The sequence below is a fragment of the Topomyia yanbarensis genome, chromosome 1 (assembly GCF_030247195.1).
Source record: "Topomyia yanbarensis strain Yona2022 chromosome 1, ASM3024719v1, whole genome shotgun sequence".
Lineage (NCBI taxonomy): Eukaryota > Metazoa > Arthropoda > Insecta > Diptera > Culicidae > Topomyia > Topomyia yanbarensis.
The window spans coordinates 61,073,962-61,091,802 of record NC_080670.1 but is presented as its reverse complement, the minus strand read 5'-3'; the positions used below and the strand labels follow the sequence as shown (position 1 = coordinate 61,091,802).

The 17,841-nt window shown below is 37.0% G+C and overlaps 1 protein-coding gene across 1 annotated transcript; it reads left to right on the top strand.

Annotated features, from left to right (window-relative positions):
* The first annotated feature begins 1,993 nt into the window (after window positions 1-1,993).
* LOC131677739 (1,5-anhydro-D-fructose reductase) lies at window positions 1,994-16,477 on the top strand. The gene is made up of 7 exons (XM_058957760.1): window positions 1,994-2,261; window positions 2,363-2,543; window positions 2,647-2,831; window positions 15,593-15,709; window positions 15,789-15,904; window positions 15,964-16,215; window positions 16,276-16,477. Exons 1-7 carry the CDS (start codon window positions 2,190-2,192, stop codon window positions 16,304-16,306), a joined length of 954 nt encoding a protein of 317 aa, XP_058813743.1. The 5' UTR covers window positions 1,994-2,189; the 3' UTR covers window positions 16,307-16,477.
* Window positions 16,478-17,841: the final 1,364 nt, after the last annotated feature.

The window sequence follows — 17,841 nt, the reverse complement described above, 5'->3', positions numbered from 1 at the left end:
TAGTCCTCTGACGTTTTGGTAGTACAATCGCAAACCGTCAACGCCAAGCAGGTGTCCCGGCATATTATCCGAACGTAATGTACTCGATGGCAAGCTAGAAACCAAAAGGTTTTCAGGAAGCAAATCGTCATAAACAGCAAAATACTCGCCTGAGAAGGGAGTTCGACAGACGCGGCGAATTTTCAGTTCGTATTGACTCGCGATCATCGATACCAGTCAAATCAAAGTCCCATTGGACCCGACCTCCGAACAACTATCCATTTTTACAGTATTGTCTTCTTGGCTAGATCCGTTCGCACCCTCTCATTCTGCCACTATCGGCAGAAGGCCGACATCACCCAGTCGTCGCCGGACAAAATGTCATCAATATACCTAGACTCGCGTGGAGGCATGAGATGGAATTGAAAGCTAACCAATGAACATGACAGCAAAATACTGATTCTTCGTGCTGACATATCTGAAGGTAATTGCCAACCGGTCCCCGAACCTTCTACATGATTGAAAACATCATTCCACTCAAAAAAGGCCATTTGTTTTCCCTATGCTCTGTGGATCGATTCCCCCGTTGGTAAAACAAACCCTAAACAAACACAGAAATTAGCATGCTCAGTCCAAAGAAAAGTTGGTCGACCGGCGGATACGTGTTCTCTCACAGTGCCATCACATCAACGAACACCTAAAATTTACATGCGAGAAAATATATCCAATCCCGAATATAAAAGAATCAAAACCTCTACTCATTTGCAATAAAATAAGAAAGCTTAAAAACAGTTGAATATCCAAGGCGGCTCATTTTTAAAGATAGTCGCTAGTCGCCGGTGAAACGCCAATTATTTGAATATGCCAATTTTTCTTATCGCCGTATTTTTTCTTTTTCGGATCGATTTTTTTCTCTGGAAAACCATTTTTCACTATTTTTAGAATGTACACTGCGTTTCTAGATGTTTTCTGTGCACTTTTATTGTCCTTGCATCGGGAATCGACGGCCCGTAATGCGAGGAATTTTTTTTCCATTTGCCGGAATTCGATTTTCACAAACGGTCACCACTCGCGTCAGTCGAAAATATGCCGAAAAATGCTTTTATAAGCCACTTCACTTTGTATAATCGTAAAATTAAACCGTTATTCACACAGTAAACTGTGCCGAAAATGTTGAAAATTAACTGACTCGAAAGGAGCTCTACGAGAGTCAACCGCTCGCGACGAAGATACACACTCGAATCAATATTCCTTCAATGAGAATAAAAACTGCGCAAATTTTCAAAACGTTTGGTGCAGTATATTTTGAGTGATGAGCTACAAAGTGTTTTTCAGAGTTGCCTCGGGAGATTCATTTTCACTCGTCCAATTTTCAACATTTTGCAATGGAAATTTTAAAAAAATATTTGTTGAAATGCTGTATTATTTTTATGAAAAATGACTTAATAGACTAAATCTCTCTGAACAATTTTTCTTTCGCCGAAACTACTTTCACTCTCCACCTTTAATTTTTAATGGAAAATTTTAAAACAACTGCCTCTAATATTAGTAACCGATCATAAATTACATAACACAAAATTGCCCAAAATTGACTACCACCAACCCCACCAACAAATTGTTACAAATTTCTCTATCCCTCTCCCATATTACGTAACAAATCCTTTCAGTAGAAACATATTACGTTCTAGCTTACTCGCCCTCCCCCATATGTCACAACATGTCACAATTTGTTGTAGCCATCCCACTAAGGCGTTACGTAATTTATGAATTGTCTCTTAATCCATGCTTGCGGGCCAAATAGTTACTTAATGTGTGTTGAATTTGGAGAATCAAATGTTTATAAATAGAATCAGTTGCTCGAGTAATTCCATGGCGTTGGAACATCAATCGGGTTGAGCACCACTGGCTCACATGCATATATGTATGCAAATATGGATGCATATAAAACAAGACGTCGCGACGCCTTGTCTTCCATCGTAGCGAAACGCACGGAAACCGGCTTGCGTCCAGCTCCATCGTTCTTAGTCGGTCACAAGCGCATGAGGCGATCGGTCGAGTTTTTATCCGCTTTCTTGAAATAAACCAAGTCTTAATCGACAGTGTTGGCTAGATTGTGTGCCAAAACAGCAATCTTTGTTTGGTAAACAACCGCTCGCTTTCCGCAACAGTAGCTATCTACCGGAGCTTGACCCTAGACTCAGGTTGGCGTAATGGCCTGTAAGATGGATATTACCTTTGAAAACGGCACCAAAATGCCAGCTCTGGGATTCGGTACTTGGCGGGTGAGTAAGCACTTTTAATCGAATAAGTAATTATCTCGCAGAATGCATAATGTAATCTCTCAACGAGTAATTGTTGAATTGTCTACCGTTTTGACTGGCAGGCATCTGACGAAGAGGTGGAGAGAGCGCTGAATGAGGCACTTGAAGCCGGTTACCGTCACATCGACACGGCGCCCGTTTATCTCAATGAGAAGACGATTGGAAAGGTATTGAAGGAGTGGTTGGATGCTGGGAAAGTGACCCGGGATGAGTTGTTCATCGTGACCAAACTACCGCCGCATGGTACGAGTTGTTTTTATTTTAAATATTTGTATGAGAAGGAATTCAGTTCCCTCTCGTGCTTGACATACTCAACAATGGCTTTTTTCCGGCGATTTTTTTATAGGTACAAGAGCCAGTACAGTGCAAAAGTATCTAAAACGATCGCTCGATGATCTTCAGTTGGCATACGTGGATCTGTATCATATTCATGTACCATTCACTGTGCCGGAAGTAGATGGTCCTTTTCTGATGGATGACGATGGCCAGATTGTGCTAGAGACGACAACGGATCACGTTGCTCTTTGGAAGGTACGTTACTTACTAACATGCCCGAGAACAAATGTGTCAGCAGACAGAATACGGATGTTTGTATGAATAGTAGATACAGAACACAAGATTACATAGAATTGATGTTGTGGTACAATTCTAAACTTGTGTTCTGTATACACTGTATTAATATAATTAATTAGCCGTGAATAGTCTCAGAAACTATTTACCATGTTCAATAGAACACCAGTTCAAATCCCCGATCGGTTCAATTGTGGTTACATTTTAAACGGACAGCATAATCAACTAGGTATCACATTCGAATCATACGCGATCGAAAAAAAAATAGCTGACAGATTTAGTTTGGTTACATCTCTGGCTTCATTGATTAGCTTCCCGGTATGAAATGAATGGTATAAGCTCATCATGATTATTAATATTGTCCTTTAGATTGAAGGAAAAACCAACCCAACTACGATTTGTTTGAAATGTCCAAATTACTCTGGTTAATTAGAGAATGTTCAGGTTCGGGATTACAGATGTAATGGTACCAATTGAAGCAATTTTCATTTATTATTCAACTGCTCCTATAGAGAAGACGTTCATCGGAGACAAAGCAAACACAACATATCGATTTTTGTTGTTCCTAGTCTGTTCTGATTATATTACGTGTCCTACCATTGCCATGTTAACCGGAATGACTTTCATTTTTCGATGATAAGTAATGATTCGTTATTATCGTTACACATATTATGTGAATATATGCATATGTTGCGGTTTCAACAATGATAAAATAAGTAGGTCAAACGAGGCGTTTGAAAATTTCATAAAGCTGCTTCCTGCCTTAATATTGTGATTGTAAATGACTTTACATTAAAACGTAGGTTTTTGCCGTGGTAGACTTGGACGTCATTTGTTCTACTTTTGATATACCACCAGTTATAGATGAGAACCGGTTCGTTAAAAAAGCAGGAAGACGAATATCACTGATGATCGGAAATCAGATTGCGTTACCCTAAAAGAAAGCAGAGAAAATTGGATGTTTCTTTTTTATTTAAATTTTAATTATCGATCGTTTCCTGTCGGTTGTCGGTTGATGAACAAACCAATAAAATATGTTTTCGGCCAGTCATTTCGTTCACCCTCGTTAAAACTGTCAGCAGCACTATGCTCGGTTGTAGTCGCAATGTCAGTGGGCTAGTCAGGTGAAACATTGTGGATTTATTGCTTTGAAAATTTCATAAAATGTCGTGTTGATATAATTATAAGATTTCTTAAGACAAGGAATTAATTTTAACGGATTTTATATAAAACTAGGAACGACAATTTAATACCTTTTTATTTTTCAAAAAATCGAAATTTTTATTGCTTTATCTGAAAGTACAACTCCTTCAGAATGTTTTCCCAAATTTTTGTAGACATCCGGGAAATAGATCGAAAGTTATAGCGTTTCCAAGCGCGCTTCGTTTACCAAGAGCAGTGGTAACTTAAAATTTTAAACACGATTGTCTCGAAATGTCGTTTTTCCAAAAATGGGTTTTCCGTGATCACGATTGCCGTTTTTTTTTTTATTTTTTTTCAATTGATCAAAATTAATTTTTCTCGTGCCTTAACGATTCTTTTTGTATGCATAAATTTTTGTTTTGTAGATAAGATTTTTTTTAATAATTTTAATAGAGCTTAAAACAGCGATTTTTTAGGAAAAGCGTTCCCGAATGCAGGAAAAAAAAAACTAATCGTTAAGGTACGTGGAATACTCATATGCTAATGGAATTTTTCGAGTTTGCGGATTTTAGTTGATCTATTGACCCTTAATCGTGATCACCGCAAACCTCTTAAATAATTAAAGGGTTTCGGGGAAAAGACATAACTCCGTCAATAATTAATGCATTTTTATAAAATTAGGCTTATTTGTTTCACTGAATAATGTGCTATCAAAATACTATAAGTTTGATGTAATGAAATCATTGCTTTATATCTTTACGTAAATTCAAACTTTCTTAACATTTTTCTCACAAAAAGGTATGTAACCCATTAAGACAGTGAAGATAATTTTAATAAATCTAGGAGGGGCAAGGGGACGACTGTATTACATAAACAAACATGTTAGGCATAATGTACGTTAGGTATGCATTTTTACATTAGGAATACAATCATACCTTGCTATAAAGCAATATAACGTAACTCAGTGCCGTAGCCAGAAATTTGGTTTAGGGGGGGTTGACGAAAATCTTTGGTTTTTTTGAAGCTGCTAAAATTGAATATAAATTTGATGAATTATTACAAATTCAGAGCCACAGGTAGTCTAACAGACGCCATTCCAGTCTAAAAACAAGGAGAATCAACATGGAACAGTTTTAAAATCTCTATAGATTATTTTCTTGTATAAAATGTCAATGAAGTCAAAGAAAGGGGAATAAATGCTCGAAAACTATTTCAACGGTCAAGATCACATAAATTCGAAATATTTAACTTTGAAAATTTAACAACTTTGAATAAGCTTTCCAACATAAAACAGTGTGGTTGATAATGTAATTTTCAATAATTTTGTTAAAAATATGAAGACTACATGAATGCAGCATATCGAGAAATAAAACAACTTTTGGGAAAAAATTTCAAAATTTGTTCTATTGGATATAACTTTTTTTGTAAGCTTCAGACACTCATACCTTGAATGCAATGTGAATTATATTGTGTATATACCGCAGAAGAGAGTTGTCAAATACAGTAATAAGTGAATAACTCATTTTAAAAGTTTTCTGTTAACATACAATCTACTACATTTCGATACTTTGAATATATGCAGTATTCATGTCTTCAACAAAGTTGTTTGAAATAGCATTTTCGAAAACTTTGCTGAAGAGATTAAGTCTCGAGCTAAATTTTCTTGAAGAGTCAACTCTCTATAATTACTTCTAGAAGGATTAACCGCCAAAATTATGTTATCAGAAAATGTGCTGTATTTTGCGTTGTTAAATTCTTCAATGATACTTAGCATCGAAATGTGACAGTTTCGAATGAATGTGATCGTGACCGCAAAAAAAGTTTGAAACTTCCTGCTTGTTGGGAAATAGGAATTTGAGGGTATGGGTGCTCTACAGGGTCGCTTATTCACTTAAGGCTCAAGTTACCTCAAGGCTTGGTAGTGTGCGTAAGAAAAATTGTGCTCAGCTTTGCCACCAGATTATCCATTTAAATCTTTTCAAAACTCTAAAAGAAGAATATCAGTCGATTTATTAGATCATCACGATTCAATTCATGCAAAATACCTGCCGGAAAAGCCATCGGCTTAGCTGAATGGTGCTTTTGAAAATGTGGCTGTGGTTTTTTCATTGCGCTGTTGTGTTGCATGCCCCAGCACGGTGTGGTAGTGTGACAAAAAATCACAGCCACTTTTTCAAAAGCACCATTTAGCGAAACCGATAGTTTTTCCAGCAGCTATTTTGTATGATTTGAATCGTTGTGATCTGATAAATCGGCTGATATTCTTCTTTTAGAGTTTTGAAAAGGTTTAAATGTATAATCCGGTGGCAAAGCTGAACACAATTTTTCCTACCCATACTACCCAGCGTTCAAAACTAATACATGCTCAAAAAAGGTAACTTGAACCTTAACGCAGACCGAAATGTTACTCACCTCTTCAAACACACACACTATTAGCGGGAACGGTGGAGATATGGTTCGTTAGGCCAACCACGTTTATACCGGACCGAGACAAAACAACTCCCACAAAGTAGAGATGCTCAAAAGCGGAAGGAATCGATAACTTTGGAGCGGAAAATCCTCCAAAGGAGGTTTGAATAGCTCTTTACAGCTCGGGGATCGTAACTATAGCAAAAAGAAGCGCAAATTGTTCATTTTACCTAATTTAATTAAACTTTCACCTTATAGCCCTATCCTATCCTATCCTCTATTAATCTAAACTTTAAACACTATCGATTCGATGATCGGCTGGTGGTCCTGGCGATTAATATTCAGTCTTGCTAGTTATCGAACCTCGTGGCAGCCACAAAATGGCCGTTTCAACTGGAAGATCGGTCTCGCTGGTGGTGGGAACCGATTGTCACCACAAAATGGCCGCCGCTGCTCATAAGCGTCGGAAGGGCTTTTGGCTTTTTGTTCTCCCAATGGCACCTTGGACACACGACACCTGTTCGTTCTCGTACGGTCGCGTTGGTGATGGCCGATGACGTCAAAGCCTAGTTGATCGGCGCATCTCGGCGGTACTTCCTCGCGGCCGTCGTTATCCCTACTGGGACCTTTTGTATGGGCTGACCCTTGCTATGAACGAGAAATCGGAACTCGTTCCGATAGGAAGAAAAAGGCCCGCTGACGAGCGAACCTGTCAAGGTTGATTAGCACATGTGACGCCTACTAACCTCCACTCCAACCTCATCAATTTAATTAGAGTCTAAATTTACCTTTTTCTATCCGTTATCCGAACACAATGCAAAACACTCTTCTTCCGTGTCTTTTTATTTAATAGATTTTAGCAACCTAGATTTTAACATACACTGATCAAATAAGTAATTTTAATCATCATTTAATATAATTAACCGTGCTACTAGTAGATTTAAATATTTTTACACGTTATTTTTAATCGCACAATCGTACTATTACTCTCCTAAGCTTTCACTGGTGAACAATTTACACCACATTTCTTTATCAATCTTCTTGTTGAAATTTAGATTCCGCGCGCACTACTACTTTGGTTGAAATTCACGGGCAAAAGAGAGCGATTCCTTCTAAGCCAAGCGTATTTAACATCGAGTATGTGGGAAACGAGTTTTGACGGAAAACAACGAAAATTTCCGACAAAACCAACATATATTTTGACAAGTCGTTTTATTGTTTGGCAACACTTTCACAGGTGGCTCCATCGCTGGGCGAGAGTACACATCTCCGTGCTCAAACCGCTGTGAAGTCTAAGAGAAGAGAAGACAATCGCGTAGCCAATTTGATCCAGTCCTAACCTCAATATTGAACCAGCTTCTGATTGGTCGTATTGCCAGTCAAGAGCGTTCATAATATTTTCAAACGGGATGAAAAACAGTGCTGCTGAATTTATTTTGGCTACTTTTCATACACATGAACATTTGATGCAAATTGAAAAAATACCCTGAATGACGATATAACTACGTGTATTGTTAAGAGAAACACGAATTAACATAAAATTCAATTTTTAAATGCAGCTACTATTGTGAATTCTTGACAGAGGGTCGATATTTGAGGAACAATTATTTTCAGCAATTGTGAAAAACATGCAAATGGAATCTGGCAACGATGGATGCTTGTTGTCTTTAGAATTACGACAGGGCCTGGTAGATAAAATTAAGAAGAGCAAGAAGCCTGTTGTCGTCTCTTCTCTTAGTGTGAAGTTAGCATGAAAGAAGGTGTAAGTGAAACGGTGTAATTGTTGAGTTCCTGTTTACTCTTGTCAGAGTAACAGAGAGAGAGCGTGACACTCATCAAATGCTGTCAGTTCGGGTTGTATAGGTGAGGGTGCAACTCGCGTACGAGTATCGTGGGGGACATTAGGGAGAAGCGGACTTGTGATGGAGCCAACAAGTAGTACTTTTGGAACCTATTGGTTACAAGTTATCGAGCGTTCATTTTACTTTTCTTCAACCATTCAAGCTTACAACTTAACGAGTCCTAGTACCTAGTATACGACATTTTTTTACGCCATTCAATTCAGCACTCAAAAATATAATGGTGTATTTATATTTGTATAGCCAATAACTTGAAATACATAGAAAATTTCGTTAATTCCTATCCTACTTAGAAGCAATTCACATAGGGTAAAGTGCCTATTTTCACCATACTAAGCAAGGTGCCTCACTAATTTGTTAATTTCTCGCCCTACAATCAATGGAATGCGTAAAAATTGACATCAACAGCTTTGCTTCGTTGTTAGGAACCAATAAAATTACACAAATGCGCTGAAAACAGTGAAATTCTCGTGCTTGAGCGCGATGAATACTCGAATCGAGCGCCCCTATTGTTACGCTACCATTTGACTCAATGCGTTGAACAAAGATGGCAGGCATTGCTCTAACCGACGGCTTCAAATGGGTACGGTGATAATAGAAACATGGCGCAAATGGGCTCATCACCCTAATTGATAAAACAACAAAAATCAAGTGCCCATGGAAACCGATCCTGACCTGCTAGAAAACTGTAAACGTCAATTTTCATCATCTTCCATTTACTTTCCGAAATGTTATTCTTGTTGATAAGGCACGTAAATGTTATTCTTGTTATTAATCATATTGGGTTTTTGTATCAACTAGTCGCAATCTTAAAAATAGGTTGGTAAATCTGTATTATCGTGCAACATGAGGCCAATCTATGTCGCTATTCGCCTCGGATACAGAACTCCTATCCCTTATCTTCTCGCGGCGCCAACCGGGATACAGGCATCCTTTTGCCGTTTTTGCTTAAACTCGGGACTAGGTTGGGTTATATCCCCAACCGCTATCAATTCGTACACTTCGACAGGTTGACGGATTGGAACCTGTCTCAGTTTCGTTTCGAGCGGGAGCGGCACTAGTGAAGATCGTCTAGATCCTATAGGATCATATGCTGACAGGGAATTCCCCCGAGCAGAGGCGGATAACATAATGATTTCATATTGATATCATGTTTTGTTATCATTGTTATTATTTTGATATTATGTTATCATCTTCACAATTTGCGAATAACTGGATAATAACAGAATTTGTTATCGCTGCAGTTTTTGATGTCAGCATTGAAAATCTCGAGGAATTTCCACAGTTTGACGGTTTCACTTCAGTTTCCAAGTCGAAGGCAATATAATTACACCCAGAGTGAGTCGAAAATTATGGTGACGTTTTAGATTGATAAGTAAATCAGCTACACCCAAGTAGCATTTCTAATTTTATAGCACACTACAAGTGCAATTTAAGTTTTAAGGAAGGCTTCAGGAGTGCTATAAAACCTTAATTGTTACAAGGGTAGTTATCAGAATGAAAGTCAAGTTTTACAGTAATTCAGTATATGTATTTATTTCAGCTTAAGTTAATTTTTTGGACGAGTTTGAGAAAAATGCTCGACATTTGTGATTGGCATCCCCATTAGAGCTTATATAGTCGCACAGTGTAGGCTAGCTGGACATGATTCAATTAAATCAAACTGATTTAAAACTGATTTAAACGTCTTAGTAATATAGGGAAACCCGGGGTTATTAAGACCGTGGGGATAATTCGAACCCCCTCGATTTCTTAGAAAATCGTAAGACTTTGTGACTGTCGTGACGTTCGTGGAATCGCTATTCTAAAATATTAATTTTAACAGATGAATCTCATTATTCAGTTTTTCTTAGATAGGAGATACAAAGCGTTTCATTTTTTTTGCCATCTTCAAAACAAAAAAACATTGTAATGGTAAAACCGCGATTAAAGTAACAAATAAAAGTGAAAAATTAACAGAAAAGTGATATGGAAAGCATTTAGGCATATGGGTTTGGGTGAAACGACAGATATTTTCAAGACGCTCAGTCGACATCTGTGACTAACCTTATTAATTTAATTAATTTTTTTAGTTTTTAATGAGTTTCTCCAATAAAGATTTCATAGGTAAACATGATTCTATTGTAAAAAAGGGCGGTTTGAATTGCCCCGTAGGCTGGCCCGAATTACCCCTACATTCTAAAAGGATGGAAAAACCTAGAGTTTTGCAAACCGTTGCCTAGCGCTGCCATGGAGTGGTGCAAATGATTTTTATGGCTCAAAAATGTAGCTACACGCCAAAAAAATCTGAATTTTATCGTTGACGTAATTGCAAACATGACACAATTAAACAAACCGTAATTTACGAAATGACGGAACATTACCGTGTTCCGTTTAATTTTACATGAAACATATACTTTACATGCGCAATGACATAAAATTACACTTCCTGCCATTCAGAACAAACGCTGTGTGAGGAGTAAAATTACATGATTTACGAAATTCAACGTTATGTAAAATTAAGATCAAACGTAAAACTAAGTCATTTTTGATGCTCGTATATGTCAGGGTCAGGAGACGTAAATTTACACTATTTTTTCTAGGTGTGTAAGGTTTCAAACTAACAATTGGACCTTCAACGATAATTTTTTTCACATCTATCCACTTGAAAAGAAGATTTGCTTAGGTAGGTCCTAATAGCTCCGGGCTCTCCCATTTGGGAAAAAATAAAAGGGAATAATTGTGAATACAGAGTATCAAGTTATCAACAACTAACGAAAACACGTTAAAAACCAATTATCATCATTAAGCACTTTTATGAAAATGATAACTGGAGGAATTATTCGATAACATAAAATACATAACACAATTTGATATCAATATGGCATCAATGATAACTTACATTGTTATTATATCTATATTCAAGGTACAAAACTTGATTATCATTTTTGTTATGTTGGCTGTTAAATCAACCAAATTGATAACAAATTTAGTTTTCAAACTGGTGATAGCCGGAGAATTCATTTTGTTATCAATAAGTTATTTTCTTTTGCTCGTGAAGGGGGACAAACGACGCGCGTGAAACTGCTAATATATCCGCCTTGCAGAGTGAATCTTTCGATACAGTTAATAGTTATTTTGGGCAGCTCAAAATTATTTCTTGGGTTTCTTTTGTAAGTTCGGTTTGTATACAACCTTCGGGTAATATTTTTTCTCAATAAATAGTTGTTCGGAAGTCAGCCTCAATAAGACTTCAATCTGACTAGTATCGATGATCAAGGGTATACGTACTGAAAATTCGCGGCGTCTGTTTTTTATGAATCTAACTTCGAGTTCCGTTATTGCTAACAAGCCCGTGCATCAGGTTAACGTTATTTCCCGTCAATGTTCGATATTATTGTTCGAATACGTGTATTTCACAAACAATCCGATTTGGAAAATATGAAACACTTTCCTTGATTTACAACATCTCGAGTTATCATAATTCTGTCTGTACAACGTGTCACTCGGTAGTTTTCAACCCAATAAATATATCGTAGAAAAGGAATAGCGATTTTGACGTAGGACTACGTCTTTGTTTTCGATATAGGGGTGCACGTTGCAAATTCTACAAAAATGGTATGTAACGAAAAGTGGTCCAATTTTAAACACATATAATTCAGCCATCTCACGATAAATTTTCAAATTTTTTGCGCATATCGCCCCGAAATACTTCTAAGAATAGATTCCAATAGATAAACCCAAAGATTTTTGATATCATGGCATTAAAAATTTAAATAATGAACAACCTAGTCAAAATATCGCGCATTTACACACAGAAGATAGCGCTTCTCTAGTCCAGCACGACAGATTTGTGTACCTAGCGCGCTACGCTTCTATGGATGACGTCATCATCGACTATTTAAACGGACCGATTTCGCCGAGCCAGCTCAGTTGCTTGTTGAACGGCGGGCGAAGGAGATCACTGCGCTGTGTGTTTTCACAGCCAGTGTAGCTGAGTTAGAAGTCCGTTACGCTACCCAGTGAATGGGACTGAGCTTGTCCGTTCAAACACTATGCTATCTTTTGTGTTGTGCTCGTTTCCAACACACTTTTATGTACAATTATTCGTACACAAAATAGTTTGTACATGCGAGCTCCATTTGCAAACACGGTTAACATAGTGTCGTGGTATTAGTTGTCTCTTTCGCTCTACCCATCATCATCAGCGTTGATTCATTTTGCTTTGTGCGCATGTTTGAGGCGAATGTGTGGGTAGGTAGATCTAATTTGTTACTAAATTGCACAACGAAAGTTTATTATTTACGTTCGATCAATTCATTGATTCATTTCCCCATCACCTGATTCATTTCCACTCAGCTTATAGTATTTTGATTCTACTAATAGGTACATACTACAAAGCCTATTTATGAATGAATATACTGCCACTTGAAAAACCACGCATCTTGTCCATATATAAAATTGTTTTCGATTCTTGTATATTTATAGTTTCGATGTATGATTAAGACCACTGAATTCGCTATATTTGTATGCGTGCTATAGGAAAGTTATAATATTGGCAAAATATAACTAGAATGCTTGGTCTATACATGAAATGTGATTATATTGTCTAAAATTTGATCTTTCTTCACTGGTCCGTGTTTTTTACCATACACAATCGAAAAGTTTTTACAAGCTAATCTTATTCTATAAAGATTTAGTTCCACATATTAGTTCGGTCACAGTTTTCTGTCTTCTTTCTTCAGATCTTCTTAAATAAGTTTAATCGGATTCGATCACCTACTACAAATGAAATGACCTGATAATCAAGAAGGTTTGGTCCAATATGTAATATTCGATGTTGATTGGTTGTGATTAAACCATACGTAAGAAATATGTTTGATTTATTATTACTATAAATGTACTAAGAAAATAAATATTTTACATTAAGTAGTATAGTCCTACGTCTACAGCTCGTGCAGCCCCATAGGGCTGCCCCTTGTAGTTTTTTAATACTATCGCAATAAATAGTGATTACGCAGATAAGATTAGCTTTCCTAGGCAATACTTCTACGGTCGGCTGTGTGGAATTAAAATTGTTTTTGTGTAGAAAACAGGATACTCTCGGTAGCCGGCTACCAAGAGATTAAAAAGAACCAAAAATTAAATAAGATCTTTTCTTTTTCGAGTGATCATGTACTCGAAAACCAACTTAACTACTACCTAATAAACCATGCTTTACAGGTCGCATCGCTTGTTTGGGGCGAATCCTAGACCTTATACCCTTCCAAACCACTAACTCCGCGGCATCTATGGAAGAGTCTGATGAGTCGTTTATCTTCTGTTAAATAGGTGGAGCACCAACACTTCCCGCCTACCTTATCCTTTATCCTTCCCCGTGAATGATGGAGATGAGGGCGGCCGGCAATTATGGCTATCATGCTGTTGAGGTTTTAATATGGGTCGGATTGGTATGAATCTCTACTTACCACTTCCTAAGCAACTCTTATTAGATGATCAGCAGTCAAACATGATGAAAATGCTTAAAACAATCGATTCTCAATATAATTATCAGACAATATTCTTCCAAAAGTTTTGTGTACAATATTTAATTGAATCAGTCAGCACCAATTAACTTTTTGTCATTCCAATTATTTCGATTGGGGGGGGGGGGGAGTTAAAAACCCTGTACTCCCCTCCCCCCAAGACTACGCCACTGATGTAACTCGTTACAACGTAATTTTTACCTCGATATAACGTAACTTTATTTTGAATATCAAATATTGAAACATGTCAACTCATATTCGATTGTAATGATTATAATTTCATTTTAAATTATTTTGGACATAGTTTTTTTTTCTATGCTCCAAAAAATACCAAAGTTTTATCGTTACAATTTAATAAAACCCAAGTCTCGAAATGACAAAATATAAGTGTTCCATTTTCACCACGGGTGACCAAACTTCATTCGTTTTTGGCTGTCCCTCAGCTCATGAAAATTATAGCGGTAAATATGTTAAACTTAAATTAGATTTAAATTAACTGCCCTATTCAAAAAATTCAAACGAAATGTTTATCCTATGGGCTATGAAACAAATTTTGCTTTTTTATTGGTACATGACTCTAGAATTATACATTATGATCCTATAAATCTACTAAAGACAATTGATTTTCTTTGAAATTTTAACTGACTTCAAAGACACGTAGTCGAACTTTCCCGCTTTTGGGTGCGCAAAATGATATTAATAAATAAATAAAAAAAAACTAAATTAATATGGTCACACGTTCTTTTAACTTAAATTTAGATACTTTTGGGTTTTGCCTCGCTTTCGCACTTATTAGTGTTGTCAAAAACAAAGCGAGAGATTCGACTCAGTCGAGGTCTTCCCTGGAATAAGGTACTTTTGAGTTGTTTGAGGTATACTCAAGATTAGGTAGATTCAACTTAAATATATTCAACTCAAGGTTGAGTATAAAAAACCTATCAATGAGTTGGGGTTTTTTGCCGTGGTTAAAGGGAAACTACCTTCAACACGGTTTACCTAATTTTTTTATTTTACCTCCGAGATTGAGCCGAAAGAGCTTTGGGTAGTTTTTCGTATCCGTGTATATTCTACTACCTTGATCCCTATCCATTTGCTTGGTTAATTGGCAAAGATGGCAGCCCATATGGCTAAAACCAAGACCGATAGTGTCGAACAAGGACGTGTAGTAACTAAACTAAAAAAATTCAGTCCTTTTAAGGATTTGACGTATATATTGTTACATTCAGAATGTTGAGTTATAACGATGTATGAAATGAAATAATTTTATTTTTCATTGGATGGCCCAATTGCAACCTAAAGTGCAAACGGTTTAAAATTAACTAAAAACAATCTTCAATTTGTTCCATTAAATAGCGATTGAGTTTTCGTTTTGTTACGTCCAGCAGAATCTCAACTCTATAAAAGCAGATTCCAGTTTTTAGAGAAATCTCGGAAATGCCTACGGTTGCATGATACCATAGGATTACATATTTATATTGATGATAGCCGTTACAATCGTCTTAGCTTGCCTTTAATTTCCGGAGTCTTTTGAACTGTTTATATTTCTGAAAACTTACACACAAAAGTCAATGTTCAAAGGCACAACCTTCTTTCATCGGCACACACCATTAAATTCCCATTCGCTATCGAGTTACCTATCAATTACAAATACTTCCGCCCTTCACTCCTGTATTAATCATTGCATCGGTTCAAAAGGGACGAAAACTGTTTATTTGTTTTGCCCACATTTTTCACTTTCCAATAGCTTGTGTGAACATCAGCGCAGCATCCCTTCCATTTACTTTCCCCTGTGTTCTACCGCTTCCAGGCCATGGAGAAAGTGCATGAGGACGGTCTCGCACGCAACATAGGCCTATCGAATTTCAACCAACGGCAGATACAAAGAATTCTTGATAATTGCCAAATCAAGCCAGCTAATCTGCAGGTAAGATGATCTCTTTTTTTCTCCCATGAGTCCTGAAGCAATTTGTTACTTTACCACTACCATCTAATTCGTCGTGCAGATCGAGAACCACATCTATCTGCAGCAACCGGAACTGGTGAAGTTCTGCAAGGCTAATGGTATCAGTGTCACGGCATACTCGCCGCTCGGTTCGAGAGGAATCGAAAAACTGTTGAAGTAAGTATAGATATTGCCGGCAATGTTGATCCTAAAACAAACCCGTCCGATAATTGCAGCCGAGAAGTGCCGGACCTGCTAGACAATCCGGTGGTGAAGGAAATTGCCGAGAAGCTAGGCAAAACGGCAGCCCAGGTGTTGTTGCGTCATCTGCTGCAGCGAGGAATTTCAACGATCCCGAAAAGCACGAACCCCAAGCGTTTGCGGGAAAATATAGATCTATTTGATTTCGACATAGAAGATTCGGATATGGTGCGTTTGAATGCGCTGGATCAGAACATTCGTATTTGCGATTTCGGATTTTTCCCGGGGTAAGTGAATTATTGCTACTGGTGTTAACAGCTAATGATATTCCGCTTCTTTTTTTGCAGAATTACCAAGCATCCGGAATTTCCTTTCTAAGCTACAGTATTTTATTTCGATATATGAAATTCAACCAATTTTAATTGACAACAAGGATTTATTAGTAATTCCTCATTTTACCGTATTGCTACACCTATATTCAAATTTAGAAGCAAATCATTTTAATAAAACATACAATATGATTGTAATTACGAACTTAAATAAATGATGATTTGTTTCATACTCATACTACTAATCAAACTCGCTTTCGCGAAATTTTCGCTTTCGCGAACAGAAGTCGGCAATATTTCACCTACTTCAACCAGCAAAAGAAAACCAAGCATGTGATATAACACTGTCCAACTTTTCGCGACAGGGTAGCATCCAATCTCACCTTTTGCGATAAAATAAATATAAAACTCAACGGTTGTATGTATGTGATTTATGGACTCCCAAACGGCTTAACCGATTGCTGTAAAAATCTATATGTAGAAAAAAATTGTTATAAAGCGTGTTTGTGTGCTATGGGTTGGGGATTATCTGCAATCGCGCTTCGGCACAAATTGTGTTTTACTCCTATTTCGTTGAAAGTCGCAGCAACGTGGGACGGGCAATAGCTAGCTTGAAATAATATTTTCTCGCCTAAAATAAAAATCTGTTTGATCCGCCTAGTACCGCAATTGTGCATTTCTCATTTAGGCAAACTATGACTCGATGGCAGTATGGGGTTGAGAGAAAACGGTCGACAAACACGATCCTGATTTGCTATATGTCGCTTCTGATTAATAAATTAGAAAAACCTTTCGCACTTCTACACCAAAAATAAATATATTGCTGCATACTTTCTACAATTAATTTTTTCATCTGCTTTCTTGGAGTGTCATTTGGTGAAGAGTGTACTTTGGATACTTCATGACGTGACTTAAGTTAACCAACAAAATAATTATTGAAAACTGAGTAAAATTTGGAAAGATTCTTAGAGGAAGCTATTCGGAATCGAAGACAATAATAGCTAAATCCGAAAAAAAAGTTTTTGAAACATCGTTTCAATAATCATTTATGAAACGAGTTTTGGTATTTATTTTCAACAAATGTTCTAACAATAAATATTCAACCATTTAAGCGCCTACCGCAACGCATGTAATCAAGAAATATTCAGACGCTTGTGTACAAGTATTCCCTTGCAAGCAATTTTAGCCTTTCGATCTATATATACAGGGATGCCATTACGGCCAGATTTATCTGGCACAGTCAGAGTTTTTTGCAGCTTCCAGACAAAAATACAAACCTCACATTCTGCCAGATTTTTAAATTATACAACTGTTTGCACACACATTTTGGAAAATTGGGCATATTTTCCCAAATTTATCAAAAATCGATAGATAAGTTTCGATTACTTTGAGGTCACTGTTAAGTAACAGATTTTGCCAGACATTTTTTGTTGATCTGCCAGATATTCTTTGAAAAATAGTGGTAACCCTGTATATATAAAAGTCAATGTTTGTATGTATATGATTTATGGACTCCCACACGGCTTAACCGATTGCCTTGAAAAATTATACGTAGTAGACATTTGTTTTGGAGCGTGTTTGTGT